This window comes from Eucalyptus grandis, chromosome 4 (assembly GCF_016545825.1).
Source record: "Eucalyptus grandis isolate ANBG69807.140 chromosome 4, ASM1654582v1, whole genome shotgun sequence".
Classification (NCBI taxonomy): Eukaryota; Viridiplantae; Streptophyta; class Magnoliopsida; order Myrtales; family Myrtaceae; genus Eucalyptus; species Eucalyptus grandis.
Window position 1 is genome coordinate 29,259,909 of NC_052615.1, and position 18,787 is coordinate 29,278,695.

An 18,787-nucleotide genomic window follows, 5' to 3' on the forward strand; every position below is an offset into this window, starting at 1 on the left:
CTAAGGCCCTAGACATTTTCTTTAATTGCCCCATCTTTCGTCAATATAGTTATTTTGATTGAATCACAGTCATTGTATTGAACTCTTCAAGTTCAACCAAAAGATTGGTATATGGAACGTGAGATGAAAATGGGAACAAAAAGAGAAAATGAAAATAGGATGAGAAAATTAGGGTGTGCATGGTAGGGCGGGCGGTTCCCGACCTAGAACCGGGAACCGCCCGCTAAGGACCGGTTCGAAAAATTGGAACCGGGATCTACCCGTTTGTTGCGTGGATCCACCCGAGAACCGGACCGCGGTCCGGTCCGGTTCTGGTGGATCCATGAAACCGATTTTGACACGAATTTTTTTTTTGGTTTTCAACATAAAACAATTACGTGACATCAAAGCAAGCCAAAGAAAGAAAAATCAAATTTAAGTACGTGGAACAAAGATTCATTTGTTGTAATTATAAATGTATCTCGTAGATAAAAAAAAAACGCGAACAGATGGAATGCAACATTCTCCCATTTCCTACTTGCAAATAACCATAGATGGTTAAATTTTCTTTGACCAAAGGTAAAGGTTCCCTAGAGAGTGAGATGAGATGTAGAGTTTCTTTTAGTAATTTTTTTAAAATATTAAAAAGGTTCCGGTCCGGTCCGGGTGGGCGGGCGGGGGATCCGCCCGCGGAACGGGGGAACGGACCGGTTCCCTCAAGACCCGCCGGTTCCGGGCGGTTCCGGTCCGGTTCCGAGCAGTCCGGGCGGATCCCGGGTATTTTGCACATCTACAGAGAAAATCAGATAGCCCCCATACATATTACTTTGTCGTGCGAAATAGACAATTACAAGAGTAATCAAATATGCAAATTATACACATACTCGACTGCAACCGAAAATCAACAAGAAGACATACCAGGGTATTTCCCATTCCAAGTCTATAAAATGTGATTGTTTTGATGACTGTCTTTCCTGAATGGCCCTTCTGATTCTCTTAATGCAGAACTATAGGGGACCGCTAATCGCCAATGATGGTGGCCTAATAATACTAGCTGATATTCCACTAACGTGAGGTCTCGAGGATAAACCAGTAGTGATGATAGTGCTTGAATCTTGTCTTGTCCGTGACGGGAGCTTCGGCAGCTTGGTGGGGTTATAGTGACATGACTTGCCTACCCAAGATAAATGGTTGCGAGTGGTATTGAATGACGGCCTTCTCACAATCTTAAATCAAAATACATTGTGGCAAATGTGAGGCATTCATGATGACTTAACAGGGCGACGGAGCATAGTTCTCCCCGATTGCTTCTGTCCGCCTTTCCTTGACAACAAAGAAAAAGAAAATGTGCTTTGAGATGGTGTGGGAATTTAAATAGAAGAGAGATGGACTTTGAACTTTGACAACGAAGTCAGATTTATCCGGATTATAATCTGCAGGGTTCATTCAAATTTAGTTGTCATATTCGCCAACTCGAAAACTCCTGTTTTAAATCCTATTTTGGTATCTTCACAGTGCTGATCCTGGAAGTAAGAAAGCTTCTTAGGTTGACTTTGAGTATAGATCTCGATAATTGACATCATAATATAGATTAATCTTTTAGAACATGTGAACATAAAATTTTTTAGAGCATATCGGTACACCTACCAAAATAAATAGTCTATTGTTTTTCTTTTCACCTCTTGTATAGTTTGGTTTAAGCTCAATATAATTCTTACATTTACCAAAAAAAAAAAAAACATAATCACATGTTGCTTACCTCAACATTGCGTGCATTTGATCCTCCCGAGAGATTTTGCCAACTACAGATGACAGTAGGATATTCTGCAAGACAGGCATAATAGAGCGAATTTAGCTCACTGTCTAGGGCATAAGAAAAAAAATATTTGCAAGAGAATACAACAAACACTGAAATTGCAGAAAAATATCAATATAAGAGCATTGATTCTTCATGATTCTCACGCAAAGCATAGTACATTTCCATTTACAATTTCTTTGGAGTGTCATCCAAGTGTAATGATAAGCAATTTTTGTGCATCACACAAAGTTCTAGATATATCAGCAATATAGACCGCCACATTTGACACAAGTGGAAAGAAAAGCAATTTTTGGTCATCACACAAAGTTCTCAATATATCATCAATAGAGACAGGCACATCCACGCATCATAATTCCAGCACTGTGATCAAGTCCATCCGAGTATTATTTGTTTTGAGGAATAGTCACTTGTATGAAACTATGGTTGACATCGTGTACCACATTAACATCATAACCATTTCATTGCTTACTTCCTTGTCAAACAAAACAGAGCTACCCAAATGATGAACTATGAACTTTGACAAGTAAGTCAGATTTAAATGGATTATGATATGCAGGGTTCACTCAAATTTAGTTGTCATAATCGCCAACTCGAAAACACTTAAATCCTATTCTTTGCATCTTTATGATAGCTGTTGCTGTTGTAAGTAAGAAACCTTACGATAGCTGCTGCTGTTGGAAGTAAGAAAGCTTCTTCGTTTGACTTTGAAAATAGACCTCGATAATTTACATCATGATACAGATTAATCTTTAAGAGCATGTCTAAAACAAAAAGAAGAAAACGACTAAGAGCATTTAAGTACACCTACCAAAATAAATAGCCTTTCGTTTTTCTTTTGTCAAGTTGCAGAATATGAACTTAAGCACAACATTTGCCCACCTCAACAGTGTTTGTGTTCGATCCTCCTGAAGGATTTTGCCAAATAAAGATGACATTGGGATATTTTGCAAAACAAGCACAGCCGAGAGAATTCAGGCCACTGAACTAGGGCATAAAAGAAGATATTTGGAAGACAAAACATAACAAATGCTGCAATTTTAGAACAATATCAAGATATGAGCAACAATTCTTCATGATTCTCCATAAGTGGAAAGATAAGCAATAGTTGGGCATCAAACAAAGTCCAAGATATATCATCAGTCTATAGAGGCACATCCATGCATCGCAATTCCAGCACTGCGAGCAAGTCCATGTAAGTATTATTTGTTTTGAAGAATAGCCACTCGTATGAAACAATGGTGGACTTGCTGCACTGCCTTAGCATATATTATAACCATTTCATTGCGTGCTTCCTGTCAAACAAAAGAGAGCAACCCAAATATCTAGCTGGTTTGTGGCAAATTAGGTGAAGCTTGTCCATGGAAAAACATAACCTTTCTAGCATTAAATTGAGGATTCATGATGGAATTGGATCTTGAAGCAGGAGCGGTAGGACAAGTGTGGAAGAAAGAAAGAAGTCCAAACCATTACCTAAAGAATTAAAATTAGACATTGGTGAGAAATTTTCTCATTGAATTTGAACTCGATCAACTACAATGAATGGGATTTCTTGGATGAGGTGCCAATAGTGCCCATTGAATTTTGAGCACTAATCTTTCAGAATTTCACATTGCATTATGCCGAATACTTGAAGGAGGGAGCAAAGCCATCCCGTGGCAAGTACCAGTAACCTATAAAAGATAGCTGTTTGAGAGAGGAGAGATGGCTATGAAGACCACTTGATAATCTTTCCACATTCCTTATATTTCTCATCCAAAGAGAAATCAGAGACAAAGGAAACAGAATACTCTACGCTTTTTACATCCTCCACTGTTGATAGTCTTACCACATTCCTCATATCTCTCCTCCATAAATCTGAAACAGGACCATCAATTAGTCCTGAATAAAAATTATCTTTCATGCATAATGAACAACTATAAGAGTGATCAAAACAAAATTAAATGCATGCTAATTGATGGCAACAAAAAAAGAACCACGATGCACTATTGATTTTTTCTTTTTTCCTTCTTTTTTTTTGCTGAAATTTTTTTGTGATTATGTTAACTCATAGGTATGGGATACCAACAATCGCCAGTCATGGTGACGTATTGGTACGGGCTGATACTCTACAAAAGTGAGGTCAAGAGATTGAATGATTGGTATGTGCTGATGACTCCAAAGAATGATTGTCTACACCTGTAGGTATATCTGGAAAGCTCGAAATGCAGTAACTTTTACCCACAAATTCCCAGATACTAAAACTGTCATAGAGGTCAGAAAAGCTCTTTTGGAGTGTGTTACCAGAAAAAACATAAGCTAAGTCATGATTCAGTGGATGAAAGGCAGGGTGTGTAGAGTAAACCTGAGCTAGGTTTTGTGAAGATTAACTGAGACGGGTCTTACATAACATGCCGTTGTACGGATTGAGGGCAAAAATGAAACAGGGGAAAGAGCATTGTAGTGGCTAAAGAAAAAAGCTGGCCCAAGGCAGTAGTGGAGATGGATGCAGCTATGGCACACAAGGATATCATCAACGTTCGCAAGTAGTGCAATTGGAGACTAAAGGAAGCTCTTGCTGGATTCAAGCAGCTAAATATCGTTTTTCAGCTCTGAATTTTAGTTGTATTCCATGAGAAGCAAATGTTTGTGCGCATTGGGTAGCTTTGCATACTAGGAAGAGGGTGTGCTGTTAAAAATCTATGTAAAATATCCAAATGTCAGTCTTTTGACCTTTACTCAGTGGTTTCTGGAAATACCATGTGAAACATCTTCATGGAAAAAATTAATTCGAATTAAGCATCGAATAAAAGAACAGAAACGAAATTGACGCATTCAAGACCAAAAACTTACCCGAAGCTTAGAAATCTGACTGTACATTGAAGAATGAATCGCCATAGCCAGCAAATGAAAGCAAAAGTGGATCGATTTCACTTCATCGAATCCGACTGTAATTAATGCCAATGTAAGGGATATCTTGGATGAGGGGCCAATTGTCGCCAGTGAGTTTTGAGCATCGATCTTCCAGAATCTCGCATCTTTTTATCTCCAAAGATTGGAGGGAAGGAGGAAGGCCATCCTCTGGCAGTTTCCTCAACTTTGGGCAATCTACAAACCCTAAATGTTTGAGAGAAGAGAGCTGGTTGCGAAAACCGCCGCTAATCTTTCCACGTTCCTCATTCTTTTCATCCGGGAGAGCTATTAGAGAGGAAGGAAAGAGAAGATTCCAGACATCCTCCTCGTCTTCCTCCGAAGGAAACCACTCCTTCTCTCCCTCCCCTCCCATGCTCAAGTCAATAATTAGAAACTCGAGGGATGTGAGCAGGGGTAAGCCCCATTCTCTCATTGGCTGCTTCATATTCTCACACCCTTTTATCAAAAGGCATCGCAAATTGGGAGGCAAACCTCCTTTGGGGAAGCATTTGATATTTTGGCATTTACTAATTTCTAAACATTGGAGGGATGTAAGATGATGCCACCGATTTGGTAGAGAATTTATCTTCGGACAATTTTTTAGAAAGAAATATGACAGGTGATAGGTAGAGGAGGGAAGTCATCTATCTCTAGTGCTGGACAGTCTTTCATTTCTAATTTAGTGAGATTGTTACAAATGGCAATGGACTTTATTTTTGGATAGTTAGAAAGTGTAAGACTTGATAGGGTTATGGGAAGGGGAGGGAAGTCCTCTATCTCTAGTGTTGGACAGTCTATTATTTGCAAACGAGTGAGATGAGAGAGCATGTAAAGGCACTTTGGTAGGCATCCCAGATTCTTACAGCCACCAATTGTCATTTCTTCGAGCGATTGTATGGTGATCTCTTCCAATGACTTCAACCCCTTGCACTCCCAAATTGTAAGTTTCTTTAGAGCAACAAGTCTACCCTTGGCAAACGGAAAGGATGTTAGAGCATCACATCTAATCATTCGCAGATATTCAAGTTGAGATATCGTGTTATTGCTGCTGGGGTCATATGAATGAATAGTTTGTCCAGTGAGTTTTGGACAATCCTGAATGTCCAAATGTCTAAGTGTGTGCATCTTGCTTGGAAGTTTTTCTAAACTTGGGCAATTAATCAATTCCATCCTTTCAAGGTTGCAGGGCAACTCCATTTCTCCTTTTGCTGCCACAAAGGATGTGAATTGAGGACAGCTTTTAATGGCTAATTCATGGAGGCAAGTAAGATTTAGCATTTCATTTCCATCTTGCCACAAGTATTTCAGCTTGTCACACCCTCCTATATGAAGCTCCTTTAGCTTGACCAAGCAACTCATAAACTCATGAACAAAGCAAACAAGCTGGGCAAGGTTTTCAATTCTAAGAATGGTCAAAGAAGTTAGGTTGACCAAGCTCTTTAATATCTCATTGTTACAATTCTCAAGGTATAACTCACGGAGAGATGGAAGACGAACCACACTGGTTGAGTTATTCAAATGTGGGCATGAATGAATTTCAAGCTTTATAAGATGATCAAGTTGACAAGGCAATGTCCCAACCAACGAAGGACAGCTTCGGACAACAAGATGTTGGAGACAGGAGAATGGGAATTCTTCTTTTAGGTCCTCGGCATGAGGAGACCAATCCTTCCATGCCAACATCTCTTTCAATTCCAAAGTTGTTAAGGATGAGAAAGGCCTTTTACCTCCGTAAAACTCAGATCCTATCATTGTTACTGCATGCAAACCTTCAAGAGATAATTCCTTAAGTGATGGTAGTTGTCCAAGTGAAGGCAGCGACATAACATTAGGACAGCCCAACAGGCACACGGACACCATCTTAGAAAAGGATGGACTATCTAACCATGATGGGAATATTGCACCACCATAGTTCAAAATAGTGAGATTTTCAAGATTAGTGTGAGGTCGCAAAGAGTCAACCACTTGTGCTTCAAGTTCATGATTCTTGAGATTTCCTGAACATTTATCCCAATGCAAGGATAAGTCGGTAAGGTCTTGCTTTTGAAATAAATTGGCATCAACTGCATCTCTAACTTCCTTCACCTTTTGCAATTCTAATATGAATAATTCTCCTTGAAGATGTGACAAGTTCTTTAGCTCCTTTAACCGCAACCCTTTCTCTGATCCTACTACAAACTTGGACAAGATAGTAAGATTCTTCAAATTACCAATACCCATTGGCATCTCTTCTAGAAACCATGTACCTCTAACATCAAGAAATTGTAAGCTAACCAACTTTGTGATACCTTGAGACAACTTTGAAAGGTTTCGACAACCTCTTAAGATCAAAGTTTGTAATTTATACAAGCCGACAATTGATTCAGGTAGCCTTTTAATATCAGTGAACGAGAAATTGAGATATCGAAGATGTTCTAAATTACCAACACAATTTGGTACTTCTACAATGTCACAATGACATATTGAGAGCACCCTCAAGTACTTCAGTTCTATTAGCAAGTCATGTAACACCTTGTTGGAAATATAGAAATTGCCCCCTAGTAACATTAAACTTCTCAGTGCTTTCATTCGGTGATATGCTCTTAAGCATTTTGATGTAACAAATTTTGACGAGATGAATGATGCATAACGAGCTTTCTCAGGAGTTGCTTCATCTTCATTAATTGCCAGCTGAGATTCCCCGGAGCTAAAGCACGTCCCACCTGCAATTGATTTTGCTAGATCATTCAAAAGATCGTGCATTGAAAACTTAGATACGTACACACTTGATTGTTGAAGAAATGATCTGGATACTAACTCATCAAAGTAATTCCTTCCTAATCTCAAGTTGTTCTCCTTTGCTTTTTGTCCATCTAAAAGGCCATCTGCCATCCATAAGAGTACTAGCTCATCCCTTTCAATTTCATAATCCTTGGGAAATATTGCACAATAAGCAAAACATCTCTTCAAATGGGAAGGAAGATGGACATAGCTCAATTTTAAAATAGGGAGAACCTCATCATTTTCTGCCGTCGGAAGATCCCATATTTTGTTATTTAAGGTATCTTCCCATTCATCAGGATTACTTTTAGTACGTAAGACACCACCCAACATCTTCGATGCCAAAGGTAAACCTTTACATCTTTCAGCTATTTTCTTGCCTATCATTTCAAAAGCCGGGTGGCTCTCAAAATTTATTGCTTCAAGAGCATGAAAGGCTAATAAGCTTACACAATTATCAAAGGACAATTCTCTCAAAGGATATGGCGAAGCTCTTGTTATAGAGGCAACATGAAGGTTGCGAGTTGTGATGATGATCTTGCTTCCCTTAGCACCCGCTTCAAATGGCTTTAAGAGGGCAGTCCATTTTTCGTACTTTTCATTCCATATATCATCTAAAACCACAAGAAACTTCTTCCCATATAGACTATCCTTCAACTTAACTTGAAGCTCATTAAGATCTTCACCCTCGTTGGACAACCCCGTGATTGACCGCAAAGTAGTCTTTGTTATGTCAAGGACATCAAAAACATCTGAGACACAAACTCATGCTCTCTTTTCGAAACAGCTATTCACTTTGGCATCATTATATACTCGTTGAGCCAATGCTGTCTTTCCAACGCCGCCCATCCCAACTATGGGGACTATGCTTAGCATGGCATTGGAATTTTCTACCTCACTTATCAATAGTTCGAGTATTTGTGCTTCTTCCTTCTCCCTACCAAAAAATTGAGGTTCCGACAAAGAAGTGGTGGGATCTCTTTTGTTGGTATAGTTGGATTTGTCTGCAACATTCTCTCTCAAGCTTAGATGAGCCTTCCTGGTGACAATCGCTTTCAACCTGCCATTGACCTCTTGTACCTTGGTTTCCGACACAAGCGAGTGAAAGTTTGGATTCAATCTGGAGGATTTATCTTGGCCAAAGAAAGAGGACTTCCATTTCTCCAGACCTTTGCTTGTGCTGGATTTTGCCTCTGACTCAACTTGAGTGATTTTGATCACCAACTCATCAAGCAAGTCTTCCATGTCATAGGCCAAGTCCCTAACATCGTCCAGCCATAGCTTCACTAGAGGGTTATTGCTAAGTTGCTTGTCCTCTGCGTCAACCAGCACTGCATTGATTGTCAACAACATTCCCTTCCACTCCTCAAGCAAGGTAGTGTTGAATCCTTCTTGTTGCGCATAGCTCAATGTGAGAGAAGACAACTTGTCGAATAGAATCTGAAAGAAGGAAGCCAAGAAGGAACCCAAAACGATCTCTCCAATAGCCATGGGTGAATGGGTCACTGTCAAGAACATCAAAGGTGTTTCGTGAATCAAAGTAACAACGAGCTATTGGAGAGAGAAAACAGTGAAGTCTAGTAATACCAAGACGTTCACTTACCAAAAAGATTAAAAAAAAAGAAAGATCAAGTCTTTCAAGGGATGCACACCAAAGTTTAGACAAATCGAAGTAAAATAGTTTTTGTCCACTAGAGTGCTTGTTTTGTCAATTTTTTTCCTTTTTCTTCTGATCAAGACTTTTCTTGTGAGCATTCAAACAAAGGATAAAAGGTGATTTTTCTCCATGAACTTAGAGCGTGTGCATATTTTCGTAAAAAATTCCAATGCTTGAGTGTTTTGTTGGCTTTTTTCACATCCGTATATTACTAGTATCCTTATGATTTTAATATCTTTGTTTTCTGCTTTATTAGTGAATATGAGATCAATGTAGGTTTTTAGATGGCAGTTGCAGTGCTAAAAACTCACATATGTTTAAGATATAAGATGATTATAGATTTCTCCTTCAATGTGGACGACCATGTAAAGACATCAAAAGCGGTTAACTTTGTTTGTTCAATAAATAAGGAAATGCATTCCACTTCTTTTTTGTGGTCTGAGCATTTCACTTCTTTTGGGTGGTGACACTGTATTCTTTTCCCCATTCCATTCTCTCTATCATATCTTTTACTTTTTCGTTGGGGGCATGCACAATGATAAACATTTACTTCTCATTCATCTTTTTTCACGTTATAAAAGATGAACAATCTCAAAAACTTTTCTGACGTAGAAATACCTAGTTTTCTAACAAAACACGAGTCCATGCGTGGTCTTTTTCTAACAAAGCACAATTTTGATTTTTCATTATTCAAAATTTAATTATTTATCATGAACAATTGCACATTTTTCTATGTCTTGAAAGAAAATACATAAATTAGTTTTCTTGCATTGAACTATCATCGATTTCTGCACGATGAAAATTAGTTGTCCACACAAAACACCCTTAAGGCTTCGGCAGAAACTACTTCACGTGAAGTTTAAATTGCAACCGTATTGACTTTACTTGATTGATTACACTGGCACACCTCAAAAGAATACTAAATCTCAAATACCTTATTAATTCATCTTACCCCTTCCGATTGATGGTAAATTCACTAAACCTATATAATAACGACTTTTTGTTGTGAGAGCAAATATGTGAAAAGACACAACAAAAGTTATTTATTTTGCGAAATTATGACAAACGTGACTTTCCCATTAATCTCTACTAAAGAGGAATGAAGCTATCCTCTTATGATATTGATTCTTGCTTACCCAATTTCATGGACTAAAATTCCAAAACATTGACGCTGTAAAATAATCACTCTGCAAGCAGGATAAAAGTTCCAATTCAATTATAAATGCATACTTTGATCTGAATGCTGCTAATCGTGCAAAATCATTTCACATCAGTGTGTGTTTAGTAAAAAGAACAGTGATAGAGAGAGAAAATTAATATTAATGTCCTAATCTTACTATCTAACAAAAATTATAATGACATTTTTTTGTTAATAAACTTGACATCTACTTTAATTAGGATTATAGATAGGCAGAAACTAGTTTAAGAACCAAAATATTGCTGCTGCTGCTGCTGCCGCCTCTTCTTTTGCTCAAAATAATGCTTTTGCCTCCATTAATAGAAAGATTTTGGAAAGAATAGATGGTTGCTCTCGTATAATAAATGTTGGCGTGATCGATGCCGACTCTTCTATTTGGGAAGAAAATATTTAGATTGGTTTTGATATGGGAAGAAATTATGTAGATTCGTTTTATTTCTGTAATTTTGGGAATTGCCTTTTATTTCCCGTACTTCATCAATAAAAATGGTAGTCCCTCTCTCAAAAGGATATATGACAAAAAGAAAACTTTGAGAGAGGATTACCCGAGGACGTAAGCACATTGCTGAACCTCGTTAAATCGTGTCTTCTTTAATTTCTTCATGGTATCAGAGCAGGTACGTACCTGTTTATCTGTTTGATCCATCTGTGTCCTTCTTGGTGCATGCACGGTTGTTGTTCAAATCATGACTGATTCAAGTTCGACCAATCCCGAACTCGGATCCACCACCACCAGTCAGCGTCTCACCAACATATTGCTGAATGAGAAGAACTTCCATCCATGGTCTCGTGCTATTACTGTGGCCCTTGGGGGCAGATCGAAACTTGGTCATATCAATGGCCAAATAAAAGCACCTCCTGAGAGGGATGCGAAATTTGATGAATGGCAAGCCAACGATAGTTTGGTTATGTCTTGGATTTTTAACTCTATGGAATCTCGTGTGTATGAGATTTTTGCATATTCCCCTACAGCTCTAATCTTGTGGGAATCGTTAAATAAGATGTATGGACAAGCTCAGAATGCATCTCGAGTATTTGAATTGCAGCAAGAGATTGCTAACTCTAAGCGAGAGCCCTCTCAATCTTTCACCAACCATCTTGGAATTATGAAGAAAAGGTGGGATGAACTTCGTCTATATAGACTAGTGATCCAAAATGTGGAGGATTATATTCGACGGGAGGAGCAAGATCGCATCTTCCAGTTATTGGCTAGCATTGGGCCTGAGTACGAAGACGTGAGAAGACAAATTCTGATGAGTCCAACATTGCCTACGTTTGATGAAGTCTGTGGCTTGATTCAAGGAGAAGAGACAAGACGTCGAGTGATGAGTGTCTCATCTAGTCTTGTTAAACCAAGCTTTGAAAGTTCAGCTCATAAGGTTGTGATGAACAACCAACGTGGTGAATCTGTGGCGAAATTGGCAAAAGGAAAAAATAAAAGGCCCGTTCGATTTCATTGTGACCATTGTGATAGAGATGGTCACTCTAAAGAAAGGTGTTGGTTACTTTATCCTCATCTTCGTGCCAACAAAGATAAGGTTCAAGAAGCAAAACTTGCTGTTCCAAGTAACTCTGCAGAGTTTCAGTCAAGACTGGAGTCCTTGACTCAACAATTTCAACAACTACTTCAGATGCAAGGGCAAGGGGTGATTGGTTCAGAATCTTCAGGTCCTTCATCAGATTCGGTTAACATGGTTAAAACATCGGGTACCGCTCTTTTAACTCAATCTAGTACTCAATTTGTTATAGATTCGGGAGCCACCGATCACATGTGCAGCTCAGCAGATTTACTTTTTAATGTCACCTCAAGTGCCTCGTATCCACCTATTACTGTGGCTAACGGAATGCAGGTTCCAACGCAAGGAGCAGGACAACTTAAGTTGTTTTCACAAAAACCAGATGTTTTAGTTGTGCCTGATTTGTCTTCTAATTTACTCTCTGTAAGCAAGTGCACTAAAGAATTAAATTGCAATGTTATCTTTTCTCCTTCAAAGGTGTTGTTTCAAGATTGCAGTACCAAGAAGACGATTGGTGAAGGACGGCTACAAAATGGCCTCTACGTCCTTGATTATCATATAAATGCCTTGATGACAAGGAAGAATGTGATGGATGCTTCAAGACTTTGGCACATGCGCATGGGTCATCCTTCTGACCGTGTGTTGCAAGCTATTGATAAAAATTTATTTCATAATTGCAATACTTGTGACTCTTGTCATTATGCTAAACAACATAGATTACCTTTTCCTCAAGGCTCTAATTTAGCTTCTGAAGTGTTTGATCTAGTACATTCGGATGTTTGGAGTGCTCCAATTGATTCAAGAGATGGTTTTAAGTATTTTGTTTCTTTTATTGATGACAAATTGCGAGCTACTTGGCTTTACCTTCTCAAAGCTAAAAGTGATGTGGTCACTATTTTTCAGGAATTTTGTAGCATGATTCAGAATCAATTCAAAACATGCATAAAAGTCTTACGCACTGATAATGGTACAGAGTATTCCAATCAGACCTTCCAATCTTATTTGAGCAGCTTGGGCATTATCAATCAAACTTCATGTGTAGATACACCTCAACAGAATGGGGTGGCAGAACGAAAGAATCGACACCTTCTTGAGGTGACTCGAGCTTTATTATTTTCTGGAGGCATGCCAAAGACTTATTGGAGCGATGCTATTTTAGCTAGTTGTTATCTTATTAATCGACTCCCTAGTCGTGTTTTGGGTTACAAGACGCCTATGGAAATTCTTTACGGGCGCAAACTTAATATCTTGCATTTAAGAGTCTTTGGGTGTGTATGTTATGTGCACTCTCGAAGCGGTGGTAAGCTTGACCCTCGTGCTAAGAAGTGTGTGTTCATGGGCTATTCATCAACAAAAAAAGGATACAAGTGCTTTGATCCAACCATTAGGCGGATGTATATATCACGTGATGTTACATTTGATGAATCTACTATGTTTTTTCATTCCAGGAGTCCAATTCAGGGGGAGTACAATGAGTTGACAGTTGAATTAGCTCCTCTTCCGATGGTTAATGAGTTGAACAATGGGCTTGGAATTGAAAGTAACCCACGGAATGACCTCGAAGGATTAGATGAGACTGAAGAAATAATCAGCAATGATAGTTCCGAATCAATGCCCGCACCAAGGACAGCTTCGGATCAAACAGCTGTCGAATTGGTTCCCACTATTTTCGAACCTGCTCCTGTTCGGAGATCTACCCGTGTGTCTAGACCCTCAACACGACTTCGGGATTTCACCACTTATCATACGGTACAGTATCCCATCCAGAATCACATTGGCTATGAGAAGTTATCTCCTAATTTTGTTGGTTTTTTTTATCTATTCTTGAAGAGACTATAGAACCTAATAATTTTGAGGAGGCCAACAAGCGGCCTATATGGGTTGAAGCCATGAAAGATGAGCTACAGGCACTTGATAAGAATAATACTTGGGAAGTAGTTCGCTTACTCGATGGAAAGCGACCGTTGGGTGTCGCTGGATTTATAAAGTTAAATATAATAGTGATGGCTCGGTAGAGAGGTATAAAGCCAGGTTGGTTGCTAAGGGATACACCCAGACGTATGGTATTGATTACAAGGAAACTTTTGCTCCCGTTGTAAAAATGAATACTATCAGGGTTCTTATGTCGGTTGCAGTCAATTGCGGGTGGCCTCTATTTCAAATGGACGTGAAGAATGCATTCCTTCATGGTGATCTCGAAGAGGAAGTTTACATGGATCTTCCGCCTGGGCATCGCTTACAAAGAGAAGAAGGGATGGTGTGTAGACTCAGGAAGTCTATATATGGACTCAAACAATCCCCCCGAGCTTGGTATGGAAAACTTAGCACCTCTCTTCTTAAGTTTGGATATAATCGAGGAGCAGCAGATTCCTCTATGTTTACCAAGGTTGATGAAAACGGTCTTGTGGTACTTCTTGTATATGTCAACGATATTGTCATCACTGGAAGTAATCAGTTAGGGATTGATGTGCTCAAAACTCAATTGCGCCAGGAGTTCGATATTAAAGATCTTGGACAACTGAAATATTTCTTGGGTATTGAAGTGGCAAATTCTAACAAAGGCTTGTTCCTTTCACAGCGAAAATATGTTTTGGATCTATTGAAGGAGACTGGTAAGATAGGTGCAAAACCAGCTAGTGTTCCTATGGACTATAACAAGAAAATGGTTTCAGATGACTCTCCTTTGCAAGATGTGGGTCGATTTCAGCGTCTTGTCGGCAAATTAATCTACTTAACTATTACTAGACCTGATATTACTTATGCCGTTAGTTTCGTGAGTCAATTCATGCAAAATCCTACACAAGGACATATGTGTTTAGTTGATTATTTGTTGAGATACTTAAAGGCCACGCCAGGGAGAGGTTTATTGATGAAGAACAATGGTCACACAGAAATAGTTGGATATACTGATGCAGACTGGGCAGGAAGCCCTCATGATCGAAAGTCCACCTCTGGATTCTGTATGTTCGTAGGAGGTAACATTGTCACATGGAAAAGTAAGAAACAATCTGTAGTTGCCCGGTCAAGTGCTGAAGCAGAGTATCGGGCAATGGCATCTGCTACTAGTGAAATTGTTTGGCTACAATTGCTTCTTCAGGAATTGGGTTGTAGGTCTTCAGATTCACCAACAAAATTATTTTGTGACAACCAAGCTGCTACTCACATTGCCTCAAACCCTGTGTTTCATGAAAGGACTAAACACATTGAGGTGGACTGCCATTTCGTACGGGAAAAGGTTCAAGACAAAACCATTGAGACAACTTATATCCGAAGTGGAGAACAACTGGCGGATGTGTTCACCAAAGCTCTTCCTAAGGGGCCATTTCAAGAGATAGTGAGCAAGTTGACCTTTGATGATATCTTTGGTCCAACTTGAGGGGGAGTGTTGGCGTGATCGATGCCGACTCTTCTATTTGGGAAGAAAATATTTAGATTGGTTTTGATATGGGAAGAAATTATGTAGATTCGTTTTATTTCTGTAATTTTGGGAATTGCCTTTATTTCCCGTACTTCATCAATAAAAATGGTAGTCCCTCTCAAAAGGTGATATGACAAAAAAGAAAACTTTGAGAGAGGATTACCCGAGGACGTAAGCACATTGCTGAACCTCGTTAAATCGTGTCTTCTTTAATTTCTTCAATAAATGCCCACTAGATGCTTTCGGTAGTGAAGTTCCGGGTGCATCAGTCCGAGGGAAAAATAGAGCAAGTAGATAGATGTCTCTTACCTGTTTCGAGCAAACTTCCGGGAGCAGATCGATGAATGGAATTAGCTCAATGACAGCAATCCAACAAGCACGAGCGCTAGGTTTAGACGAGCAGGAGGAGAATACTATTTAAGCAGGGGGACTAAAGGTGAAGCTGAGTGATAATGATCTAACAGAGAGAGAACTATAAATTCCAAGAAGACCAAGACTTTCACCTACCAAAAAGTGTAAGCAAAGACCAAGACATTCAAGAATGCTTTCTGTCCACAAGTGCTCTTATCACGTGAATAACCCATAAACTCAGGAAGACCAAGACTTTCAAGAATGCTTTCTGTCCACAAGTGCTCTTATCATGTGAGTAAACCATAAACTCAGGAAGACTGAGACTTTACTAAACTTCATGTACTTTTTGTCTAGAAAGTGAAGCAGATGCGAAAGAGAGCAAATGGAAAAGATAGACTTCGCACGATGCAAATTGGCATTGCTGCTTCACTTCTCACATCCCTCCTCTTCCATCTCTATGTGAATGCCTATGTTTTTCCATTACTAGTAGAATTTCCCCATGCATTACATTCCATGCTTAAAATTGAAAATTACTATAATTTTCGTTCACCTCTTTTCATGCTCAATTGTACTGTGATTTTTCATTCAATAATCTCTCTTGCACTTGTCTATTAGAATTATGTCTAGGATTTCATGTATCTTTTCAAATTTGAGTTCAATAAAAGGAAAAAAAAAAGAAGCAAAAAGAAAAAGAAAAAGAAGAAGCAAGAACTATAAAAAAGAAAAGAAAGAAGAAGAAGAAGAAGCAAGAACGGGGCCAGAGAGAGCACCACTGTCCTATGGCCACGGACATGCCGTTGCCATCAGCACTGCTGCTTATAGTCATCTTCATAGACAACATTTCCTCGAGATGTTATTCTTAGATCAGTTTAAGAGTTAAGAATAATGACATCGCAAGCACCTAAGCTTTTGTTCAATTTACAATCGAGGGCCTGAACTTTTCTTTTTCAATCAATAATCTCAATTTGAGGCATCGGCTAAATAACTTGTTATGTTATGTGATTTTACTGATGTGACTCGTTTACTTAGCATAAGTTAAAGAACATAATAGCTGATGTCACTCCTTATCACACATATTGAGTGATGAAGAGGGAAAAAGTATGCTGACTTAGATGGTCCTAGCATCTAATAAATCTCAGCTGACCTAGCAGCATCTCAAGGTACCATATTAGACGCTCATACGGACAGTTAGGGACTATTTGACAGTGTTCGCATCGTATCAACATTTTTGGACCACGGTTTAAATGGAAGCCTTGACCTGTATTTGAAATGTTGAGTTAATTGACTGAAAGCAAAATAAAAATAAAAATGAGGATACTTGATTAAAAAAGGTAATAATTCAGATACTTGTGCGTCGTTGTCCTTATCCAAAAATTTATCATGCGATGATTGGTCTAGATTCAAATCTCAAACGTATTTTTGTTTACATATTATTTAATCAATAAACTCATCCTCTCGTTTCGTTGCTTGGTCTCACTTTAATAATTTCTTTTTTAAGATTTTTCATTTCATGTGAAAAAAATATTAGATAGTTTGTTAATTTCAAGCTGTTGCAAAAAGATTTCAGTGACCATATATCAAGCACATTCGGAGACTATAACGTTCTTGATGTAGATTTCCTTTAGATTTTATGGAATCATTCAATCAAAAAATATTGCTCTACCCAAAACTGAAAAAAGTATGTGCAATCAAGAAAACATTATCTATTTATAATTATTTGCTCATGACATCATCACCGGTTCACGGCGGTCCAACTACTTGGACCACAAAGTGGCAACCTGACCGGTTCTCTGATTGGCCCAAGTTTGAAAACATTGGTGCAAAGCTCCAATCCCTATTTAAAACAAGTAGATATGACTATCTTATATGAATTGAGTTGTAATGCACACAATAGTTTTACCAGGTGATCGAATTTGATAGCAAGTGGTTACACTTGATAGAGGTTCGGGTATTAGTATTACCGTCGTGGGTGCTCCTCTCTCTATCCTTGAGCATATGAGATGCGTTAAAACCTTCGTAATGCTCCAAATGAGGTTGATGCTCAACTCCTTGTCCATGGTACATTACTCTTGTCCCGTTGGTCTAGTTGGAGCTCCAAGTGCTTCAATTTCCCCACATCAGAGATGTAAATTTTTGGTCGCAAATTATAACTTAGAAGGGGGAGTCAACGAATACGAGAGAGTTGACTCACTTTTAGGTGCGATCCAAGTGTCCATTTTTTTTTTTTTTTGTGAAAAAGAATCTAAATCATACATTGGTTGACCTGGAATTATGAACTTAGGAGGCTATTGAGGAGACATATAAAAATTTAATTTAATTTCTCACTTTAAAGGATTAATGCCGTGAAAAACCTCAAATGGTACATGTGTGACAAATTTATCTCAAACCATTTTTTTGATCATGAAAAACCCTAATCTGGTACATCTGTGACAAATTTACCCTAACTAACCATAAAAAAAAATCATAAACTGGTATATCTATGACAAATTTACCTCAAACTAATTTATTCGACCCCAAAAAATCCCAAACTCATACATTTGTAACAAATATATCTTGTGTTAAATTGGATTAATACCACAAAAAAAATCACAAAAATTGTAAACTGTGACAAATAGGGAGTAAAATCCTAAATTGGTATACTAGTCAACTCTCACGTGTCATTTAACTTAATAATTTGACAGTAAAATTTAACGAAAATTAATAGAGAGTAAATTTGTCACAAGTGTACCAATTTGGGGTAAATTTGTCAAACCGGTTTAGGGTTTTTGATTGTCAAAAAATTAATTTAATCATTTGGACATCATGTGAACGAGCATTTGTTCAATTTTGCTATTGTAGATAGTCATTTTGTAAATTTCTATGAATAGGCTAGCGTACTCCTCATCATAAAATACATAGAAATTACGCTATTCTCTTTTCTGCATATTTCTTATCTGATTTAAATATCTTGATTAAAAAGAATCACATTCTATATTGTTTCTCGGTATTGTAATTATTTTCTCATGTTAAAATGTGTTATTGGGTTGGAAGCTCGCTCATTGTAAAAGCGTTCACCCTCAGTGTGGCCACCCTTCCAACTTGAAAGGAGGAGGTTGGGGTTCAAACCCCACATTCTAAAAGGGACGGGATGTGGAAGATTTCATTTCAGGAGTGGGTTGGAATTATTTTCTCATGTTTCTCGGTATTGTAATTATTTTCT

General features: G+C 38.3%; 1 protein-coding gene and 1 long non-coding RNA gene across 2 annotated transcripts; both read right to left on the reverse strand.

Annotated features, from left to right (window-relative positions):
- Nucleotides 1–780: 780 nt before the first annotated feature.
- On the reverse strand, nt 781–2,736 carry LOC104431200. Its single transcript, XR_005550445.1, has 3 exons — nt 2,607–2,736; nt 1,739–1,803; nt 781–1,297 (listed from the first exon to the last, which is right to left on the reverse strand). It is a non-coding gene; the product is annotated as an uncharacterized LOC104431200 (long non-coding RNA).
- A 1,973-nt stretch (nt 2,737–4,709) lies between these two features.
- LOC104434515 (putative disease resistance RPP13-like protein 1) lies at nt 4,710–8,938 on the reverse strand. The gene is made up of 4 exons (XM_039310873.1): nt 8,261–8,938; nt 7,111–8,170; nt 5,551–6,684; nt 4,710–5,143 (listed from the first exon to the last, which is right to left on the reverse strand). Exons 1-4 carry the CDS (start codon nt 8,936–8,938, stop codon nt 4,710–4,712), a joined length of 3,306 nt encoding a protein of 1,101 aa, XP_039166807.1.
- Nucleotides 8,939–18,787: the final 9,849 nt, after the last annotated feature.

Bases quoted from the DNA above. Each gene is read 5' to 3' on its own strand.
- LOC104434515 (XM_039310873.1), bottom strand. From the start codon at position 8,938: ATGGCTATTGGAGAGATCGTTTTGGGTTCCTTCTTGGCTTCCTTCTTT. The intron at 8,171-8,260 runs GTATATAATGAT...GACATAACAAAG, and splicing joins AGACAGCATTGGCTCAACGA to ACTACTTTGCGGTCAATCAC. The intron at 5,144-5,550 runs GTAAGAATCTGG...TTTTGATAAAAG, and splicing joins AGAAATGACAATTGGTGGCT to GGTGTGAGAATATGAAGCAG.